This window comes from Rattus norvegicus, chromosome 9 (assembly GCF_036323735.1).
Source record: "Rattus norvegicus strain BN/NHsdMcwi chromosome 9, GRCr8, whole genome shotgun sequence".
NCBI lineage: Eukaryota > Metazoa > Chordata > Mammalia > Rodentia > Muridae > Rattus > Rattus norvegicus.
This window is the reverse complement of record NC_086027.1, coordinates 42073950-42097928: the sequence shown is the minus strand read 5'-3', so window position 1 is coordinate 42097928 and position 23979 is coordinate 42073950. Positions and strand designations below refer to the sequence as shown.

At 38.8% G+C, this 23979-nt stretch overlaps 1 protein-coding gene across 7 annotated transcripts in view; it reads right to left on the bottom strand.

Annotated features, from left to right (window-relative positions):
* Positions 1 to 23979, bottom strand: part of Khdrbs2 (KH RNA binding domain containing, signal transduction associated 2) — a 506659-nt gene that overhangs the window by 351759 nt on the left and 130921 nt on the right. For all 7 annotated transcript variants that reach the window (XR_010054563.1, XR_005488845.2, XR_010054564.1 and 4 more), the window contains exon 3: positions 5970 to 6086. Coding sequence is in view for 2 of the 7 variants with exons in the window: in XM_039082989.2 (XP_038938917.1) it covers positions 5970 to 6086 (117 nt within the window). In the remaining 5 variants the exon portion in view is untranslated. The remainder of the gene's footprint in view (positions 1 to 5969; positions 6087 to 23979) is intronic.

The window sequence follows — 23979 nt, the reverse complement described above, 5'->3', positions numbered from 1 at the left end:
ATAAGCAAGACAGAATAATGCAATGAAGAAAAAGAATAAAATTGACCCATCTGTAATTAATAATATCTCACTCTCTTTCACAACGCCCAGTGATATATACGCCAATAAAGACTATTCCACAACTCTGCTGGAAGGGTTGATGAACAAGCAAAGGTTTCCTGTAGAAGGAAAGTTAAGAAAGAAATACTGTTGAGATTCTGCCCACTTTATCTGGCCATGGCTAAGGTGGAAACTCCTGTGTCTGAGTTCTTGAGCCTGCAGGGTTACATTCTGTTAGCTATATTAAAGGACTCAAACACGTGTCTATGTAGCCAACTGCAAATGATTGACAATGAGTATGGCTTTGTCCCTTCAGGATCTGAGAAACTATGAGCCCCTTTCATGTTAAGCAGAGCCCAGGGTGCTGGGGTTTACCTCAGCAATGCCCACCAGGCAACAACTTCTCTTTGAAGGGTTTTAGTTGATTTTATTGTTGATGAAAATCAATTTTGCCATGAAATCAGAAAGGATTTACTAAAGCAGCCATTTCTGAACACAGATGATCTATTATGGAACAGAAAACTCTCCTGTTATTAGCACATCAAAGAATTCAAGTTTGCCTCGAGATTTATTATATTTTCATATAATAATCATCTCAAAGCCCTTTCCTTTTAACATGTACCCTAGCACGTTGCAAGACTACATTTCAAAATTTCTACCGACCTTCTTATGAGTTAAGGCAGAATGGCTTTCATTACAGTGTCATTTGTTTGCAATGGCCATTTGTAAATTCCATTTGGGGACAACATACAGTGTGCTTTAACGTGCTCCTGGTTTGGCAGTCTTCTCTTGGTGAGTTTAGCTACCATGGTTTTTTATGCCCTAACCTCTCTGACGAGGTTTCATGGGGATAATATACTTGTTACTCACACTGTCTGAAGATGAGTTTGTACAATCACTGCCCTCAGTTCCCCCTCACTGACTTCAATATCTGCTCCACTAAAAATAGCAGCCTCCCTACTGGAGCCGCAGTAAGTTACCCCAAAGACTGTGTGCGAGCATCTGTAAGTCAAGCCTGCAGCGCTGTGGCTGCTCAAGGTTGCCCGGCCATATGGTTTAATGATGGAATTTGACTTTCAAGAAATTTCTAAGCCGTCAGCTACTTCTCTTGGGGTGTTTTGATGTAAAGCCAACCTACTGTATTTTGTTTGTTTGCTTGCTTGTATTTCCCCCAAGAATACCGTGTCCCGGAAGGTTATAATGTATTATTTGTTTGGGACGTTGAAAGGAATTTCCCATGGTAAACAATGTCTTGGAGAACTGTGAGAGAAGCACCAGATAGAAAGACACAGCACCTTTTACCTCAGGTGCATTTTGTTCTCTGGATTGTTCTTGGACGTATTTTTCATGCCTCCTGAGACAAATATTTGCATTCAATTTATAAGAATTTTTTTTTCTTGTCAAGTGTTAGAACATAGCTATGGAAGCCAATCTGGTCAGAGTTCCCTGAAACTGGATATGGCCTTCTGACTTACCTGTGTGTTTTCCTAGATATAATCCACAGTACACGCAAGGCAATTGTGTTTAAATTGATCTGTCCTGAGAAAGTTCTGGGGGTAAGGACTGCTCTCTCGATATTTTGTGTGTGCTTCCTGGCACTTGTTAACATGTTTTTCTGAACTCAGACAGCCTTCCTCGCGTCATTGCTTTCTGTGTTACATTACTGTATAAAAGTGCACTGGACTGAAGTAAGGCAGTCTAGAGCATTAGACCATAGTCTGCCTCCATTTTTCAGGTCCCCAGATGGCAAAAGTCAATGTGTGTTCTAGCATGCCTCCTGGATTGGTTTACCTACACTATACTTCAGAGATTCTGTGATCTGACCATGGGAAACAAGCCATGACTAGCAAGTGGGTTCAGGCTATTGTTAGCCTGAATCTTTGCCTTTTATTTTTGCATTTTAGTTGTTTATTATTTTGCTTATGGAGTATTGGCTAAATATAACTAAGTAAAAATAGCATTTTTCCCATTATCATGAATAACAAAATAATATGAAAAAATTCAAGTTGTTAAGCCTTCTGACATAGTTCTAGAACGCTTTGATATATTGCACAATCAACGTTATAGTAATTATGGAATACATCTTAAAATCTGCTGTTTTAACTGAAAGGTTTAAGGTCCTGCAGTCTCTTGCAGACAAGTCCAAGTCAATATGTCCTTCTATGCAAACAATCAACCTTGTCTTAATTGTTTTTAAGGACAATATTAAATGGGTCAGGCTGTATAATTCAATTACAGGCTTTGTACAAGCAGGAAAGGTGCTGAATATTTTATAAAACACAATATTGAATTTACCCTTGAGAATATTTAGAGTAGAATAAATATTTGTGACTTATTCACTTCTTCCCTGATTTAGATAATTAATCAAATATCTCATTTTATCATGAGATGACATTCAAGCTTAAGATAGATATTATGCATTCTATCAGGAATAGATCTAACGCAGAAGTACAGTCTGTATGTTAACTTCTGCACCAAAGTCACGTAGGTGGCTAATTTGAATGATATAATGTGGAATTATTATATGGGGCAATCATAGGAGGGATACTGAGCAGAGCACAAAGCTCTATCTGTAAGTACATAAGGGTTATCCTATTATTCTTAAGTTGTCTCTTAATTTAAAAAAATTTGTGTAATGTTAGGTTTTTGCCAATATGACAGAAGCTAAAGTCATGGAAGTAGAAGGAACTTCATGAGACTCTTATGTGGGAAAGCATTTTCTTGATTAGTGATTGATGTGTGGTGGGAGGGTCCAGCTCACTGTGGATGGTACTTCTAATCCTGGGCAGGGGTGGGAGGTCATAGTTCTGATAAAAAAGGAAGTTGAGCAAGCTATGAGGAGGAAAATAATAGTCTGCATTTTTTCATGCCTTCCACTTCAGTTCCTGAGCTGAAATCCATTAAGAAAGCAGGCTGAGCAAGCTAGAGGGAATGAGCCAGTAAGCAGCACTCTTCCACAGACTCTGCGTAGCTCCTGCTCCAGATCCCTGCCTAATTTGAGTCCCTGTCTTGACTTCCTTTAATGATGGAAAGTAACCATAAGCAAACTAAACCCTTTACTTGCCCAAGTTGCTTTTGGTCATAGTGTTTATGACCAAATGTGACATGGTATCGCAATCATGGAAAACACTCTAAAACAATGGGGGAAGTGTTGTTCTCTTTAATGACCTCTGCGTCAAGGTAGCACTGATTTTGATACTACATAAAGAAGACAAATTGAGCAAAGACTCAGAAGGAAGTCGACTAAAGTTTGGTTAATCATTGTTTATCCATTCACATGCATACACAAATGTCCCCCCTCAACACACATGTACGCCCCCTCCCCACACACACACTCAGTCACTCACTCACCACACATATCATTTCCTGGTAGATTTCTATCATCAGCATTTTAGATTGGTGAGGAACAAATCTCTAAACTCCGTAACAAAGCCACAGATAGTCAACAGTCAACAGTCTTTGATAAAGCTTCAGTTCAGAAGTATGTAGATCACAGGGTATGTGAAGAGAAGAAAGGAATGAAAGAACCATGGCCATGGTTCAAGGTCATCTAATGGGGAGGAGAACAGAACTGCAGAGACAAGGGATTAGAATTGAGAGGAATACATGAGAACTAGTTTGCAGTAAGCTTTACCATAGTAATGGACTAACAATCCGAATGTATCCAACATAACAAATTCACTGAACTGTTGTATTTGTTGCTATGGTTGCTAGAAGGTTAAAGGTAAAGGCACATGTTCTTCCTAGAACCTTTATCCTCTGCATCCTTTCTCGCAATTCTGTGTGCTTCATGGTTGGTTCTCTGATACCTGGCAATTATTTTGATTCCTGTGTCAAAACATTGCTTCTGCTTCTAGTAATTTCTTCTCTTTTCCTGTTTTATCTAACTTCTAATAATTATCAAACAATCACAGTTCAAAATGCATTCACTTATAGATTATCTGCCTCTTTACCAGGATATAGATTCTAAGAGGAAAAACATTTATGAACTGGTCATAGTATGTTTAATGAATACTATTGAAATTACTACCTGTATTCAAGCCTATTAGATGACCGACTATATGCATATACCTATATATAGTCATTGAAAAGTTGGATGAGTTTTACTTATATATTTTAAGATAGCAAACCAAATGATATCAGGTCATGTTACTAAGAGGCATAGTGATCAGGAACATTAAAAATGTATTTTAATCAAATATGTACTATGTAGCTTGTCTATTACTCTTGAAAGTCATGTCCTAATGTGAGAAGAATCATTTTTTGTGGCATGATGCAACACTATTATTAAGCACTTCATTTTGTTTCACTGTATTTCTTATATTTAAATTTTGTAGTACAATCTGAAAACATTCCAAGCAGAGCCAACTATGTTGGGAGGGTCACAAAAATTAATTGGAAACAGAATTTTAAGTAATAAGGAGCTTTAGTAATTAAGCCCAATAGAAAGTTAGAATCAAATATGTTTCCTATTGGATTTTCACAGAATTTTGCTGCTTACAGGGAAGGGCATCCAATTTTGTACTTGATGGATAGAAAAATATCCAAAAATATAGAGATGAAAAATATGCACATATACATTTTAAAAGACAAGAAGAGATGGTATGACGGTCCCTAATGTACAATGCTAATCAGGCCATTTCCATCCTGGGAGAGCAAAGACTTCAATGCGATATGAAGATAAATCATTCGGCTATATCTTAAGCATAAAGAAGATATTAAGTTACTGCAGAGTTCACTAAACCTTAAGAGAGATATAAGGCCTAATCTAATCCTTAACCCTGGGAAAAGCACACCGTTCCTAAGAATTTGACACAGTTGGGGAAAATAACAAATTCAGATATAAGGTTTTATATTAAGTAATTAAATATCCAACATTAAAGAATATTGGAAAATATAATCAAAGTGTATAAATTTCATCTTGTTTAGGAAGAAAATATAAATTGGGTTGCACGTGACAGCTGGCAAGGAATTATAGCAACAAACTCTTAAATGTTTAGACAGTTACTCCTAAATGGGAGCAGAGTAACTAGAATGGATGGTCCTTGCAACAATTTATCATTTCTGAAACTACTACTACAAAACTTATGAAATTATCGACCAGATTAGTGATATTTTTTTCATTTTAATTTCATTCATTTAAGGTCTCTCCTTAATCGTTTAAAACTGAAACCCATATTTGATTTCCTAAGTGTTCTCATAGTCAAAGTTCAACATCTGAGCTTTTCATTTTCCCAGAATCGTGTAATATATGAGAAGATAAAAATATAGTTTGGCCAAATGGTGCAACTGTATACATCCCACTGCTTATCAAATGAGTTTTCAGGATTCCTCATGAATACATCTCTACCAACCCTGAATTTTAACACTGACAAATTGCTACCACTGTAGAAAAGGTGCAGTTAAGTAGCTCAGATGTGAAATAAATTATTACAAACATTAAACTTGATGTCCCTTAGCTTATTGTTACCTTCGGGCCAGATGACTCGTGCAATTACACCATGGAAACCTTTCAAGGCACAAGCAGGATTTTCCTATTTTCAGATAAATGTATGGGATAACCTTAGCCAATGGGGTCCAAGTGAAATAGTGGAGAGAATCCAATGAGCTAATGGATGGCACTGTGTGGTAGAAGAGGAAAAGGGTCCAACTAGGCAATTCAAAAACCCAAGTTCCAACATGGAGAAACATCCCACTGAGGATATTAAAAAGTACAACAATATGACAGCAACTTACTAAGAGAAGTGCAAAAGAAAACACAGAAGTATGCCCTGAGGAGGAGGCAAGGGATGACTGAAGAGACTGATACCAGAATGGGCAGCAGTGTGGTACCAGAAACAAGCCTCATAGAAAAATGTAAAAGCCATCCCTGCGTACAGTAAACAGTGCTCCCAGCTGGAGCCTGCCCAACATGAGAAGACGCTTGGTACCTTTGCCTTGTCACGCATCGATCCTTTGCCCAGGATAGACATTTTAGCACCCGTTTCTTCTTGTAGCCTCTTCAAGGAGTTTCCTCTTGGTCCAAGCAATTTCCCCACAAAATTGAACTGAAAAGCAAAATCAACAGAATGTCCAAATGACAAAGAGCAAAGTATACTTTGTATCAAGTATAAGTAATGATTACAAGATTTTAACTTTACCATTAAGAAGAGGTTATGGGGGAGTTGGGGATTTAGCTCAGAGGTAGAGCGCTTGCTAGTGAGCACAAGGCCCTGGGTTCGGGCCCCAGCTCCGAAAAAAAAAAAGAAAAAAAAAGAAGAGGTTATGAGGTGCACCCTACACATATGTGCACATTTGCACACTTGCACACAAAACCTCAGGAATTACTTCAGACTTCCAATCCAAACGCTCTTAAGGTAATGCTACTTCCTAAAAGAAAGCTGATAGCAATAGTTCATTGAAAATCCTATTAATCAAATAATAAAATAAAACACATATCACCTGGGAAAAATTAAGTTCCTCAAGTAATGCAAAAGGTTCTTAAATCAATAAATACACCAGGTGCTAGATTTAATACTAAAACATCAGAAGCAGTTTAGTATGCATATTCTTTTAAAATGTATCTCTCTCTCTCTTTCCCCCTCTCTCTCACCCCTCTCTGTCTCTCTGTCTCTCTGTCTCTGTCTCTGTCTCTCTCTCTCCTCTCATTCTCTCACTTCCCTCCCTCCCTTATTCCTTTCTCCCCTGTGTGTGTGTGAGTGTGTGTGTTATGTGTGTGCATATGTGTGTGTGCGTGCCTCCTAAGTGCTCAGGTATACACATGGCAGCCAGAAAAGGGCACCAACAGGGGTTCCAAGTATTTATGAGCCCTCTGAAGTCAGTAGTGAGGACCATAATTGAGTCCTCTAGAAAAGCAAAGTGAGGTAACACTGGGATAGCTATCTCTCCAGCCCTGAGATGTATATTTGATTTAAGATCAAAGATATAGTTTCCAGAATAATATAGGTCTTATGTACTTTATAAACATAGACAGTCAATAGTGTCAGTAATAAACATAAAACTAACCTCTTTTTGCATATCGCCAATGGTAATTTGGAAATACATCTTTTTTTTCTGGCCAACAATTTTAAAAATGTTTATTTAAAAAAATTTTAATTAGATATATTTCTTTACTTACATTTCAAATGTTATTTCCCTTCCCGGTTTCCTGTCCATAAGCCCCCATTCCTTCCTCTCCCCTCCCCTGAATTTACCCTATACATCCCCCTTACTGCCCCACCCTATATCCCCCTGCACTGGGGTCCAACCTTGGCAGAACCAAGGACTTCCCATTCCCCTGGTGACCCAACAAGGCTATTCTCTGCTACCTATGCAGTTGGAGCCCGGTGTCAGTCCATGTATATAGTCTTTCGGTAGTGGTTTACTTCCTGGAAGCTCTGGTTGGTTGGCATTGTTGTTGTTATGGGGTTGCAAGCTCCTTCAACTCTTTCAATACTTCCTCTAATTCTCCCCAAGGGGGTCCTATTCTCAGTTCGGGTGTTTGCTGCTAGCATTGACCTCTGTATTGGACATGTTCTGGATGTGTCTCTCAGGAGAGATCAATATCCGGTCCCTTTCAGTATGCATTTTTAACTTTAGAATTCTTATCTAGTTTGGTGACTGTATATATATGGGCCACATGTGGGTCAGGCTCTGAATGACCATTCCTTGAGTTACTGCTCTAAACTTTGCTTCCATATCACCTCCTAATGGATATTTTCCTTCCTTTTAAGAAGGAATGGGAGGCTTCCTGGTTGCTGCCGCCGCAGAGAGCCCGTGGGCAGCACCCCACGAGCAAACTTGAGCCTCGGGACCACAGGTAAGACCAACTTGTCTGCTGCAAGAGAGCTGCCTGGTGAAATCGGGACACACAGAGGCAGAACTCCTCTAGGACCGGGCACGTCCTGTGTTTACCGGAAGTCCCACACCCGCGGATCCCAGCCCGCAGCAGCTCTCTGCTCCCAGACGCCGAGGGAAAGAGACCTCACCGCCTGGTCAGGTGAGCACTCCTGAGGCTGCAGAGCAGAAGAGTCCACCAACACTGCCCACCCCTGCCCACATCCCTGGCCCAAGAGGAAACTGTATAAGGCCTCTGGGCTCCCGTGGGGGAGGGCCCAGGAGCAGCAGGACCCCTGCCTGAGACACCGCCGGAACCTGAAGGAAACAGACCGGATAAACAGTTCTCTGCACCCAAATCCCGTGGGAGGGAGAACTAAACCTTCAGAGAGGCAGACAAGCCTGGGAAACCAGAAGAGACTGCTCTCTGCACACACATCTCGGACGCCAGAGGAAAACACCAAAGGCCATCTGGAACCCTGGTGCACTGAAGCTCCCGGAAGGGGCGGTGCATATCTTCCTGGTTGCTGCCGCTGCAGAGAGCCTGTGGGCAGCACCCCACGAGCGAACATGAGCCTCGGGACCACAGGTAAGACCAACTTTTCTGCTGCAAGAAAGCTGCCTGGTAAACTCAAGACACAGGCCCACAGGAACAGCTGAAGACCTGTAGAGAGGAAAAACTACATGCCCGAAAGCAGAACACTCTGTCCCCATAACTGACTGAAAGAGAGGAAAACAGGTCTACAGCACTCCTGACACACAGGCTTATAGGACAGTCTAGCCACTGTCAGAAATAGCAGAACAAAGTAACACTAGAGATAATCTGATGGCGAGAGGCAAGCGCAGGAACCCAAGCAACAGAAACCAAGACTACATGGCATCATCAGAGCCCAATTCTCCCACCAAAACAAACATGGAATATCCAAACACACCAGAAAAGCAAGATCTAGTTTCAAAATAATATTTGATCATGATGCTGGAGGACATCAAGAAAGACATGAAGAACTCCCTTAGGGTAACACAGGAAAACATTAATAAACAAGTAGAAGTCTACAGAGAGGAATCGCAAAAATCCGTGAAAGAATCGCAAAAATCCCTGAAAGAATTCCAGGAAAACACAATCAAACAGTTGAAGGAATTAAAAATGGAAATAGAAGCAATCAAGAAAGAACACATGGAAACAACCCTGGATATAGAAAACCAAAAGAAGAGACAAGGAGCTGTAGATACAAGCTTCACCAACAGAATACAAGAGATGGAAGAGAGAATCTCAGGAGCAGAAGATTCCATAGAAATCATTGACTCAACTGTCAAAGATAATGTAAAGCGGAAAAAGCTACTGGTCCAAAACATACAGGAAATCCAGGACTCAATGAGAAGATCAAAACTAAGGATAATAGGTATAGAAGAGAGTAAAGACTCCCAGCTCAAAGGACCAGTAAATATCTTCAACAAAATCATAGAAGAAAACTTCCCTAACCTAAAAAAAGAGATACCCATAGGCATACAAGAAGCCTACAGAACTCCAAATAGATTGGACCAGAAAAGAAACACCTCCCGTCACATAATAGTCAAAACACCAAACGCACAAAATAAAGAAAGAATATTAAAAGCAGTAAGGGAAAAAGGTCAAGTAACATATAAAGGGAGACCTACCAGAATCACACCAGACTTCTCGCCAGAAACCATGAAGGCCAGAAGATCCTGGACTGATGTCATACAGACCCTAAGAGAACACAAAATGCCAGCCCAGGTTACTGTATCCAGCAAAACTCTCAATTAACATAGATGGAGAAACCAAGATATTCCATGACAAAACCAAATTTACACAATATCTTTCTACAAATCCAGCAGTACAAAGGATAATAAATGGTAAAGCCCAACATAAGGAGGCAAGCTATACCCTAGAAGAAGCAAGAAACTAATTGTCTTGGCAACAAAACAAAGAGAATGAAAGCACACAAACATAACCTCACATCCAAATATGAATATAACGGGAAGCAATAATCACTATTCCTTAATATCTCTCAACATGAATGGCCTCAACTCCCCAATAAAAAGACATAGATTAACAAACTGGATACGCAACGAGGACCCCGCATTCTGCTGCCTACAGGAAACACACCTCAGAAACAAAGACAGACATTACCTCAGAGTGAAAGGCTGGAAAAAATTTTCCAAGCAAATGGTCAGAAGAAGCAAGCTGGAGTAGCCATTCTAATATCAAATAAAATCAATTTTCAATTAAAAGTCATCAAAAAAGATAAGGAAGGACACTTCATATTCATCAAAGGAAAAATCCACCAAGATGAACTCTCAATCCTAAATATCTATGTCCCAAATACAAGGGCACCTACATATGTAAAAGAAAACTTACTAAAGCTCAAAACACACATTGCACCTCACACAATAATAGTGGGAGATTTCAACACCCCACTCACATCAATGGACAGATCATGGAAACAGAAATTAAACAGAGATGTAGACAGACTAAGAGAAGTCGTGAGCCAAATGGACTTAACGGATATTTATAGAACATTCTATCCTAAAGCAAAAAGATATACCTTCTTCTCAGCTCCTCATGGTACTTTCTCCAAAATTGAACATATAATTGGTCAAAAAACGGGCCTCAACAGGTACAGAAAGATAGAAATAATCCCATGCGTGCTATCGGACCACCACGGCCTAAAACTGGTCTTCAATAACAATCAAGGAAGAATGCCCACATATACTTGGAAATTGAACAATGCTCTACTCAATGATAACCTGGTCAAGGAAGAAATATAGAAAGAAATTAAAAACTTTTTAGAGTTTAATGAAAATGAAGGTACAACATACCCAAACTTATGGGACACAATGAAAGCTGTGCTAAGAGGAAAACTCATAGCGCTGAGTGCCTGCAGAAAGAAACAGGAAAGAGCATATGTCAGCAGCTTGACAGCACACCTAAAAGCTCTAGAACAAAAAGAAGCAAATACACACAGGAGGAGTAGAAGGCAGGAAATAATCAAACTCAGAGCAGAAATCAACCAAGTAGAAACAAAAAGGACCATAGAAAGAATCAACAGAAACAAAAGTTGGTTCTTTGAGAAAATCAACAAGATAGATAAACCCTTAGCCAGACTAACGAGAGGACACAGAGAGTACGTCCAAATTAACAAAATCAGAAATGAAAAGGGAGACATAACAACAGATTCAGAGGAAATTCAAAAAATCATCAAATCTTACTATAAAAACCTATGTTCAACAAAACTTGAAAATCTGCAGGAAATGGAGAATTTCCTAGACAGATACCAGGTATCGAAGTTAAATCAGGAACAGATAAACCAGTTAAACAACCCCATAACTCCTAAGGAAATAGAAGCAGTCATTAAAGGTCTCCCAACCAAAAAGAGCCCAGATCCAGACGGGTTTAGTGCAGAATTCTATCAAACCTTCATAGAAGACCTCATACCAATATTATCCAAACTATTCCACAAAATTGAAACAGATGGATCACTACCGAATACCTTCTACGAAGCCACAATTACTCTTATACCTAAACCACACAAAGACACAACAAAGAAAGAAAACTTCAGACCAATTTCCCTTATGAATATCGACGCAAAAATACTCAATAAAATTCTGGCAAACCGAATCCAAGAGCACATCAAAACAATCATCCACCATGACCAAGTAGGCTTCATCCCAGGCATGCAGGGATGGTTTAATATACGGAAAACCATCAACGTGATCCATTATATAAACAAACTGAAAGAACAAAACCACATGATCATTTCATTAGACGCTGAGAAAGCATTTGACAAAATTCAACACCCCTTCATGATAAAAGTCCTGGAAAGAATAGGAATTCAAGGCCCATACCTGAACATAGTAAAAGCCATATACAGCAAACCAGTTGCTAACATTAAACTAAATGGAGAGAAACTTGAAGCAATCCCACTAAAATCAGGGACTAGACAAGGCTACCCACTCTCTCCCTACTTATTCAATATAGTTCTTGAAGTTCTAGCCAGAGCAATCAAACAACAATAGGAGGTCAAGGGGATACAGATCGGAAAAGAAGAAGTCAAAATATCGCTATTTGCAGATGATATGATAGTATATTTAAGTGATCCCAAAAGTTCCACCAGAGAACTACTAAAGCTGATAAACAACTTCAGCAAAGTGGCTGGGTATAAAATTAACTCAAATAAATCAGTTGCCTTCCTCTATACAAAAGAGAAACAAGCCGAGAAAGAAATTAGGGAAACGACACCCTTCATAATAGACCCAAATAATATAAAGTACCTCGGTGTGACTTTAACAAAGCAAGTAAAAGATCTGTACAATAAGAACTTCAAGACACTGAAGAAGGAAATTGAAGAAGACCTCAGAAGATGGAAAGATCTCCTATGCTCATGGATTGGCAGGATTAATATAGTAAAAATGGCCATTTTACCAAAAGCAATCTACAGATTCAATGCAATCCCCATCAAAATACCAATCCAATTCTTCAAAGAGTTAGACAGAACAATTTGCAAATTCATCTGGAATAACAAAAAACCCAGGATAGCTAAAGCTATCCTCAACAATAAAAGGACTTCAGGGGGAACCACTATCCCTGAACTCAAGCAGTATTACAGTGCAATAGTGATAAAAACTGCATGGTATTGGTACAGGGACAGACAGATAGACCAATGGAATAGAATTGAAGACCCAGAAATGAACCCACACACCTATGGTCACTTGATTTTTGACAAAGGAGCCAAAACCATCCAATGGAAAAAAGATAGCATTTTCAGCAAATGGTGCTGGTTCAACTGGAGGTCAACATGTAAAAGAATGCAGATCGATCCATGCTTATCACCCTGTACAAAGCTTAAGTCCAAGTGGATCAAGGACCTCCACATCAAACCAGACACACTCAAACTAATAGAAGAAAAACTAGGGAAGCATCTGGAACACATGGGAACTGGAAAAAATTTCCTAAACAAAACACCAATGGCTTATGCTCTAAGATCAAGAATCGACAAATGGGATCTCATAAACTTACAAAGCTTCTGTAAGGCAAAGGACACTGTGGTTAGGACAAAACGGCAACCAACAGATTGGGAAAAGATCTTTACCAATCCTACAACAGATAGAGGCCTTATATCCAAAATATACAAAGAACTCAAGTAGTTAGACTGCAGGGAAACAAATAACCCCATTAAAAAATGGGGTTCAGAGCTAAACAAAGAATTCACAGCTGAGGAATGCCGAATGGTTGAGAAACACCTAAAGAAATGTTCAACATCTTTAGTCATAAGGGAAATGCAAATCAAAACAACCCTGAGATTTCACCTCACACCAGTGAGAATGGCTAAGATCAAAAACTCAGGGGACAACAGATGCTGGCGAGGATGTGGAGAAAGAGGAACACTCCTCCATTGTTGGTGGGATTGTAAACTGGTACAACCATTCTGGAAATCAGTCTGGAGGATCCTCAGAAAATTGGACATTGAACTGCCTTAGGATCCAGCTATACCTCTCTTGGGCATATACCCAAAAGATGCCCCAACATATAAAAAAGTCACGTGCTCCACTATGTTCATTGCAGCCTTATTTATAATAGCCAGAAGCTGGAAAGAACCCAGATGCCCTTCAACAGAGGAATGGATACAGAAAATGTGGTACATCTACACAATGGAATATTACTCAGCTATCAAAAACAACGAGTTTATGAAATTCGTAGGCAAATGGTTGGAACTGGAAAACATCATCCTGAGTGAGCTAACCCAATCACAGAAAGACATACATGGTATGCACTCATTGATAAGTGGCTATTAGCCCAAATGCTTGAATTACCCTAGATGCCTAGAACAAATGAAACTCAAGACGGATGATCAAAATGTGAATGCTTCACTCCTTCTTTAAAAGGGGAACAAGAATACCCTTGGCAGGGAAGAGAGAGGCAAAGAGTGAAACAGAGACTGAAGGACCACCCATTCAGAGCCTGCCCCACATGTGGCCCATACATATACAGCCACCCAATTAGACAAGATGGATGAAGCAAAGAAGTGCAGACCGACAGGAGCCGGATGTAGATTGCTCCTGAGAGACACAGCCAGAATACAGCAAATACAGAGGCGAATGCCAGCAGCAAACCACTGAACTGAGAATAGGACCCCCGTTGAAGGAATCAGAGAAAGAACTGGAAGAGCTTGAAGGGGCTCGAGACCCCATATGTACAACAATGCCAAGCAACCAGAGCTTCCAGGGACTAAGCCACTACCTAAAGACTATACATGGACTGACCCTGGACTCTGACCCCATAGGTAGCAATGAATATCCTAGTAAGAGCACCAGTGGAAGGGGAAGCCCTGGGTCCTGCTAAGACTGAACCCCCAGTGAACTAGACTGATGGGGGGAGGGCGGCAATGGGGGGAGGGTTGGGAGGGGAACACCCATAAGGAAGGGGAGTGGGTAGGGTGATGTTTGCCCGGATACCGGGAAAGGGAATAACACTCGAAATGTATATAAGAAATACTCAAGTTAATAATAAAAAAAAAAAGAAGGAATGGAGTATCTGCATTTTGGTCATTCTTCTTCTGGAGCTTCTCTGGATTGCATCTTGGGTAATTCAATCTTTTTGGCGAATATCAACTTATCAATCAGTGCATACCAATTGTGTTTTTCTGTGATTGAATTATCTCACTCAGGATGATATTTTTCTAATTCATTCCATTTGCCTACGAATTTCATGAAGTCATTGTTTTTGATACCTGAGTAGTAATCCATTATGTAGGGGTACCACATTTTTTAATTCATTCCTCTGTTGAAGGGCATCTGTGTTCTTTCCAGTTTCTGGCTATTTTAAATAAGGCTGCTATGAACATAGTGGAGCATGAGTCTTTGTTGTATGTTGGAGCACATTTTGGGTACATGCCCAGGAGAGGTATAGCTGGGTCCTCAGGTAGTGGAATGTCTAATTTTCTGAGGAAACTCCAAACAGATTTCCAGAGTGGTTGTACCAGTTTACAATCCCACCAACAATGGAGGAGTGTTTCTCTTTCTCTTCATCATTGCCAGCATCTGCTGTCACCTGAGTTTATTATCTTAGCCATTCTGACTGGTGTGAGGTGGAATATCAGGGTTGTTTTGATTTGCATTTCCCTGATGACTAATAATGTTGAACATTTCTTGATGTGCTTTTTGGCCATTTGATAATCCTCAGCTGAGAATGTTTTGTTTAGCTCTGTACCCCATTTTTTAATAGAGTTATTTGGCTCTCTGGAATCTAACTTCTTGAGTTCTTTGTATAATTTGAATATGAGCCCTCTATCAGATGTAGGATTGGTAAAGATCTTTTCCCACTCTGTTGGTTGCCTTTTTGTCCTAATGACAGTGTCTTTTGCCTTACAGAAGCTTTGCAATTTTATGAGGTCCCATTTGTCGATTCTTGATCTTAGAGCATAAGCCATTGGTGTTTTGTTCAGGAAATTTTATCCAGAGCCCATGTGTTCAAGACTCTTCCCCACTTTTTCTTCTATTAGTTTGATGTATCTGGTTTGATGTGGAGGTCCTTCATCCACTTGGACTTAAGCTTTGTACATGGTGATAAGAATGGATCGATCTGCATTCTTCTACATGCTGACCTCCAGTTGAACCAGAACCATTTGTTAAAATGCTATCTTTCTTCCGTTGGATGGTTTAACTCCTTTGTCAAAGATCAAGTGACCATAGGTATGTGGGTTCATTTCTGGGTCTTCAATTCTGTTCCACTGATCTGTCTGCCTGTCTCTGTACCAATATCATACAGTTTTTATGACTATTGCTCTGTAATACTGCTTGAAGTCAGGGATAATAATTCCCCCAGAAGTTCTTTTATTGTTGAGTATTGTTTTCGCTATCCTGGGTTTTTTGTTATTCCAAATGAATTTGCAAATTGCTCTTTCTATGTCTACAAATAATTGAGTAGAATTTTTGATGGGGATTGCATTGAATCTGTAGATTGCTTTTGGCAAAATGGTCATCTTTACTATGTTAATCCTACCAGTCCATGAGCATGGAAAAATCCATCTTCTCTGAGCTCTTCCTCAATTTCTTTCTTTAGAGACTTGAAGTTCTTGTGAAGCAAATCTTTCACTTGCTTGGTTAAAGTCACACCAAGATATATTATATTATTTGGGACTATTTCGAAGGGTGTTATTTCCTTTATTTCTTTCTCAGCCTGCTTATCCTTTGAGTAGAGGAAGGCTATTGATTTGTTTGAGTTAATTTTGTACCACGACAGTTTGCTGAAGTTGTTTATCAGGTTAAGTGGTTCTCTGGTGGAACTTTTGGGGTCACTTAAGTACACTATCCTATCATCTGCAAATAGTGTTATTTTGATTTCTTCCCTTCCAATTTGTATCCCTTTGACCTCCTTTCGCTGTCTGATTGCTCTGGCTAGGACTTTGAGTGCTATATTGAATAAGTAGGGCAAGAGTGGGCAGTCTTGTCTAATCCCTGATTTTAGTGGGATTCCTTCAAGTTTCTCTCAATTTAGTTTGATGTTTGCTAGTGGTTTGGTGTATATTGCTTTTACTATGTTTACATTTGGGCCTTGAATTCCTGATTGTTCCAGGACTTTTATCATGAAGGGGTGTTGAATTTTGTCAAATGCTTTCTCAGCATCTAATGAAATGATCATGTGGTTCTTATCTTGGAAATACATCTTTTGAAGGAGATAATATTTATAATGGACTAAAAATCTTTTAGGAATAAATATAGCCATACGAATTCAAATCCATTAGAGAAGATATAAACTATACTAGAAATATTAACTAGATAATTACCTAGTTAATAGCATTAGATAAATTGAAAGATAATTCAAATTAACCAAATTAATGATTATATATATATATATATATATATATATATATATATATATATATATATACACACACACACACACACATATTCCTAAATTAATTCCACCTCTAGGTGTAATGAAACTCTAATTACAACAAGGCTTTTGGTTAATTTATGAACTAGGTCTAACATTTCTTTGAAAAAGTGAAAGTTTATAGCAGACAAACCCCACAAGCAAAATAGCTAATACACAGCCATCCTTATTACACTAATTTTTCCATTTCAACACTGCGGCTCAAACTTAAGTTTAATGCCCTCTTCTCTTTCTGGTTGTAGCATTCTACCTTCTTTCCTCCACCATGCAGTTTCCCTAGAGAACCTGGTAAGCCTTGGCTCAGGCCTGGGAGAAATAACTAAAGCAGCCTCTTGGTGTGAGTCAGTCTGTCTGCAATAGTTGATGTCTTATGGGAGCTGCTCTTCTAACTTGAAATAAGACATACAGAAACAATCGTTTTAAATTAGGATGAACTATTTCAACAAGCAAAGGTCTTAAATCCAAGACATCCTGGAGATATGCAGATCTGTCCAATCTCATAATGTGCCATGCTTGTGTGGAATAAAATGTCACCCAGCACCATCTTGTGTCTTGGAGCTGAGAGGAGTTTAGCAGTTAAACTGTATGTATTTAAACTGTGTGAGGCATGGATACCAAATGGTCCCTGATGGAGTACTGGCTCACTTCACCACATGCATGTGCTCATGAAGAAAATAATGTTTATTTCCATCTTGCTGAATGACAACTTAGGTATGGGGAATGTCACACTACTACATGCCATAAACTATACTTTACTCAGTAAATATATTTCTATAAAATCAAAGGTGGAATGGGAAACAATAATTTACCATCTTCAAGGTAGGAAATATAGAATAAAAATGGACAATCAATTTCTTTTTAAGAAAATATCTATGAACTTACAATGTCACTGAGGTGAAATGTGTCTTATACATAAAGTACTATATATTTACACTAAATGTGATGTATACTATAAAATAAAGTAAAGATTGAAGCTTGAGAGAACCCAGAAAGAATTGTTTTGACTAGAAGGAAGTTATGAAATCCGTTCTTCCGTCCTGCCTTTGTTTTTTTACTGGGCATGGAAAAATGAACAATATAAGCAAATTTTATATGGAAAAATTTTGGATTATATGCTCTAGAATTCGAGGGCCTAAGAAACGTTACAGCCTGACACAGATTCTTTAGTGTAACATGATGAACAATAAGACATTTGTGAACAGAAGAGTGGTCAATTCAGGAAAGACAGCACAAGAAGAAAGATGCTCCTTCAGTCCTTCCTCTAACTCTTCCCTTGGGGTTCCTGTGAAAGGACTGAAGGATCTGAAGGGGTTTGCAACCCCAGAGGAAGAACAACAATATCAAATAACTGGACTCCCCAGAGCTACCAGGGACTAAACCACCAACCAAAGAATACACATGGAGGCACCCCATGGCTCCAGCCACATATGTAGCAGAGGATGGCCTTGTTTGGCATCGATGGGAGGAGAGTCCCTTGGTCCTATGTAGGCTCGATGGTTCAGCCTAGGGGGATGCCAGGGCAGTGAGGTGGAAGTGGGTGGCTGGGTTGAAGGAGCTCCCTCATAGAGGCAGGGGGATGAGGGATGGGATTAGGGGCTTGCAGAGAGGAAACCATGAAGGGGAACAACATTAGAAACATATACAAATAAAACAACCAATTAAAAAAGGTTTATGCAATACATTCTTATAGCTTTTAGATTAAAAAACAAATGTAGAATATTTCTTAGGTTAGAGGTGTATGAGAAATGCAAGCATGTGTTTTATAGAATATGGCTATAGAAATATTAATAAAATTTATTAAATAAAAATTAGAGAATAATAAAATGGCAGCTAATCTAAAAAAAGAAGAAGAGTGATACAAAAGCCAAAACTAAAACTATGTGAAGGGGTTGGCCATATGGCATGGATAGCTACATGCTTGGGGTGATCTGGTAACTGTAGGCTGTAATAAATTGGATATAAAACATAACAAAATGTATTCACGGCACACAGGAAAAGATAATTTACTACTGGCAAAATAATTGGACATGGAACCAAACAATTGAGGACATTTCTAAATATTTTCCAAGTTGGTGGCACTGCGATCAGGAATCTAGGAGTCCGAGCAGCCATGCAGAATGAGAGACGGAAGGTGATGATGTTATCTATTTAGTACTACATGCCCAGTTCCCAGGTAGAAGGGTGACGTAAATGACATAACACAGACAGAAAAACATAAACAAGCTGAGCCCAGCTGTGTGGAGGCAGGGCGTGTCCAGGGTTGCAGACACACATGTGGAGGCATGAGAGACATTTAGTATCTTCTTCAGCTATCCTTGTCTCTTAATTTGAGTCAAGGTCTCTCATTGAATCTCGAGTTAACTGAATTGGTTAGATTGACTATCCAGCCAATCTAGCCATTGACTATCCATGTACCTTCCTGGGTGCCTCCATGCACCATGATTACAGAAGCACATACCTGGTGTTGACAGTGTGCTGACAATCAACTCAGTTTCTCATGCTTGTGCAGCAAACACTATACGGAAGTTACTTTTGAACATCCAGTAAAAGTCAGCAGACAAGAAAGCTCCATCTGAGAATTGTTCATTGTTGTTACAGTCTTCATAGTTAACGTTTATCTCTCTGCTTGTCATACATAATTTCAGACATTTTATTTCGTTTTGAGTCAATTTTAAGAAGCTGTACCTTTTCCACAATCTCCCCCTCACCTGTAAGATATCTCATTTGTGAGCATAGAGATGCATATAATACTGTGTCATAATATTGTAAGGATAATATTGTTAATGGTGCCTTGATGTCTGTTGCTAAGTTCAGTCATCCCATCTCCTCTTTTGGCATAGTGTGTTTGTCAGGTTTGAGGAACATTGCAAAGAACTGGTTTGTCTTTGATTTTTTTCCTAATAATTCATTATTTCATTGTCCATTTAAAAATAAGACAGAATATCCTTTTGGCTGCTTTTAGTTTGTTCTCCAAGGTCACACACCAGTAATCTGAAACATCTGTCTATTCTAACCTAGGTGTAGATCTATTGACCTTCTGGTTGCTATCCCGTTTTACTGCAAGCCTGTCAGGTTTTCTTAACTGTTCTCTAACAACATCTCCATTATTTTTAAACATTATTTGTTGTGGGCTTATCTAGCCCAATAACATCTAAATATACCAGAGAACTAGGTTCTCAATGAGTTGATTAGGAATGAGGTCTACATGAATGAGATCAAATAGCTTAAAAGTGAGAACTACAAGAAGACATTCATCCTGTAGACCATGTAAGGACAAAACCAAAGGTGTTTATCTATCAAGTAAATGACAAGCCCTCACTAAACGTAGACATCAAGGTGCTGACATCTCAATCTTGAATTCCCACAATGCTAGACCTGTGAAAAATAAATTCAGTGTGGTTTACAAATGAATTTTTGTTTTAGAGAAGCCTGAATAAAATGTGATATGCTTGGATATCAACAGCCCTGATTTATTGTTATGTTTACAGTTTAAGAAGATAGTTATTACTAAATGTCAATTTTACACTGGAATAGGAATGCAGATTTCACTAGCACCTGAGGTTGGAGGTAGCAAACGCACGTGAACAAGACAATGCTCCACTTGTTTTCTTTTAATTTTACAGTTAGTAAACAGTGTGGTGAGGCCATAGCATTTGCATGCATGAAGCAGCCTGAGAGTAGGCTCTCGATTTTGATACATCACTCACTCATATTGTTCTGGGATTTGCAAAACAGTCATGATGTAGGTTTTCACTGAGAAACCATTTTGGCTGGAAGGTCAGAGGTCAGTTTTAGGTCATATAATGAAGTGATCTGACATCACTGAGCAAGTATCAGGCACTTTAAAAATATGTAACAAGGACATAGATTGATTTCATTCAAAATTGCATTTACAAGGCTTCATGTAGACACCAAGATGATCAGAAGAGAGTAGATACCCCACACTTTCAATTGAACAAATAAAATAGAAAGCTTTAGCAAACAAAAGGCCCTTACAATTAGAAATGAATTATACAAGTCTTCACAATAACAAACACTTTGGGGTTGGAAGAAACTTATTTGAAGAAAAGCAATAATCTGAACAGCACAGGCTCTGAGGTCAAAATCTTATTAATGATCACAGGGGTCTAACGATAGGAAATTATGCCAATTTCCCTGTCACAATCTACAAGTGAAAGCTACTTGTCCCTCACCACGCTTGGACCATGTTTCTGGAAGACAGTGCATTCATTTGGGAAGGAGAGCCTGGCTACCTAGGCTCCTATGCATATCTGCATTCCTGTCAAGGACAACAGTGCACACAACTCCTATTGTTTCGAATGAGGCAAATGCCCAGGCTTTGAATCACCAACTTTCTTCTCTTCATCTTGGGCTACACTGTTCTATAACTCCATCATCCCTCAGCCTCAAAAGGCAACTTCCAGAAACAGCATCTTTCCAGGAGATGGGCATTCTCACTGTCTGGACTAAGTCCAGCTGTCACTTGCTTGCTGATGGTCCTTGGAGAACAATAGTCAAAGCACCTAATGTTGCTTAACTGTACTGATACTGAACATGAACAAAACCTTAATTCATTAATTTGAATCTCATTTTGCCATAATTAATAATGTTCATATATGGAAACAGGTTAGCTATGAACTGGCAGCTATAATGAAAATGAAACGAGTTGAACTAATGAATGCAGTGAGAGAACTATCATGTCATCTGGTGATACGAGAGTGGAACAAACAGACTACATCAGAGCTATGAGGTGTTAATGTCACCTCACTACGAGGCATAATGTCACCTTTGAAGAGAAGGTTAAGAAATAAGAGACTGCCCTACTTAGGGATACTCCCCATCTGCAGACACCAAACCCAGACACTATTGCTCATACCAAGAAGGGCTTGCTGACAGGAGTCTGGTATGGCTGTTCCCTAAGAGGTTCTACCAGCATCTGACCAGTAGAGATGCAGTCAACCATCAAACTGAGCATGGGGATTCCAAGAGGAGAGTTAGGGTAAGGACTGAAGGAGCTGAAAGAGATTGCAACCCCATAGGATGAACAATAATATCAACTAAACCAGAGCTCCCACAGACTAAACCACCAACCAAAGAGTGCACATAGAGGGACCCATGGTTCCAGCTGCATATGTAGCAGAGGGTGGCCTTATCTGGCATCAATGGGAGGAGAGGTCCTTGGTCCTGTGGAGGCTTGATGCCTTGGCATAGGGGGATGCCATAGAGGTAAGGGGGAGTTAGTAGGTGGGTGGTAGAGCACCCTCTTAAAAACAAAGGGAAGGGAGAGAGAGGGGATGGGGTAGGGAGTTTGTGGAGGGGTAACCAGGAAGGGAAATATCATTTGACATGTAAACAAATAAAATGATTAAAAAAAGAAATAAGAGTCTGAGAGTGCTATCCTTCTAAGCACTTTCTTTAAGGAGATAAAAGTTATCTAAGTGCCTATTCCTGCACGCACATACAACATTAGTGTATGAAAATTTTATGTTCAGCAATGACTCAGTAAATGTGACTCATTAAAAACATTTACATGACACCCTGTTTATAAAACTAGTTGTGTCTTCACTATGGCTATGTTAACTTTTAGTGAGTACAAATGGATGAAATGTGGATTTCACAGGACCAAAAAATATTTTATAATTTGTACTTAGAACTTTATGACTATTATCACATGTGAATAATGATGACATTATTAAAGGAAACTTAATGTACTTATTTCTTTTGTTTTATCAATGATCTAAAAATGTATCAGAAGTGCATGCCTTCATTAGGGAATTGTATTACTATTAAATATGTCAAGCAGTGTTATTTCAATTATCATATTTATATTTTATGTGAATAGTTTTTCTCTTCTATGTGCATAAAGAATACTTACAGCAATTTCCTCCAAAATACATATGAAATTGCTAAATATTTTACTTCTATAAAAAGCATCTCAATTTATCGTACACTATATTTGAACGATGAAGAAAGAGACTACTTTGTAATTATGCCATAGGAGCCATGACAGGTATTGAAGGAAAAACTTAATTCATGAAAGTGCGTACAAAATGCCATCATTATTCTATACCTAAGATCAAATAATCTTAAGAAATTATACCACAGAAAGTACATTTAAGGTACTTTAGTTTCAACTTCCGTGTCATTAAGAGGTTTTAAAGTGCTTTAATACTAAATGGCAAATAACATGCTTTAGAGAAAAAAATCAGTATTTTTTTTTTTGCATTTGGTACTAAAAGGAGCATGTCTGTGTGCCATTGTTATGGGACTTGCTGTTACAGAGGAAGCCAACTATATTTTTAAACAATTTCTTCAAAGTTTTAATCATAATCCTACTTCACGATAGGCAAACTGCATCCCAAATTGCTAAGGAAGAATAACAATAGTGCCAAACCTTTCAGAATAGCATCGAATCTCTAAACAATTCCTTAAAGTCATGAACAGTTTGCTTTATTGACTGTTCACTGGGTAGGTCTCGAGTTTCTCAGTTTATAAATTTCATCACGTTTTAGTTAACATGTTGAGGCTCTTTCTCATAAGACACACACCTTTCCCAAGATTGGATACACTATTGTTTGACGATTAGTACATCTACCATTATTTTGCAGTACAACTGTTAAAAATGGTTGGTTTTATTTAAATGCGTATCACAAAACACGAGTTAGAAATACTGTGGAGCAATTCCCACAAATCAAGACTTGTTGATTAGCCTGGAGTCGTGCATCAGCATCTGTGAGACTTAAGAATTTTTCTGCTAGACAAAGTTCTAAGACCATTGAGTTCTGTATTCAAAGATTGTGAAAAAACAGAGCATAGCACATGAGAGTCTTAATTATTTTGAATTTATCTAGTGAACAGCAATCAAGAGAAAAGTTAATTTAGCTAACCAAATGAAAAAATATAATATTATTTATTTCAAATTACTGTTACTATTTATTTCCCACTGTGTACATCCATGTAAGTTTGTTTTCTGTTTTGTGATAAAAGGCCATGAGCAAGGCAACCTTGAGAGGAGGTTATCCAGGCTCAGTGTTTCAAAGAGTTAGAGTTCATGATGTCAGTGCAGAAGTAGCAGATATGACAGCTGAAATAGCAAACCGAAAGTTTACATCTTGAATCTAAACTAGGAAGTTTAGGAAATCATCTGGAAATGGAGTCAGATTTGATGCCTCAAAGGCTGATAATGGTGTATTTCTTCTAGGAAGGCCACACCT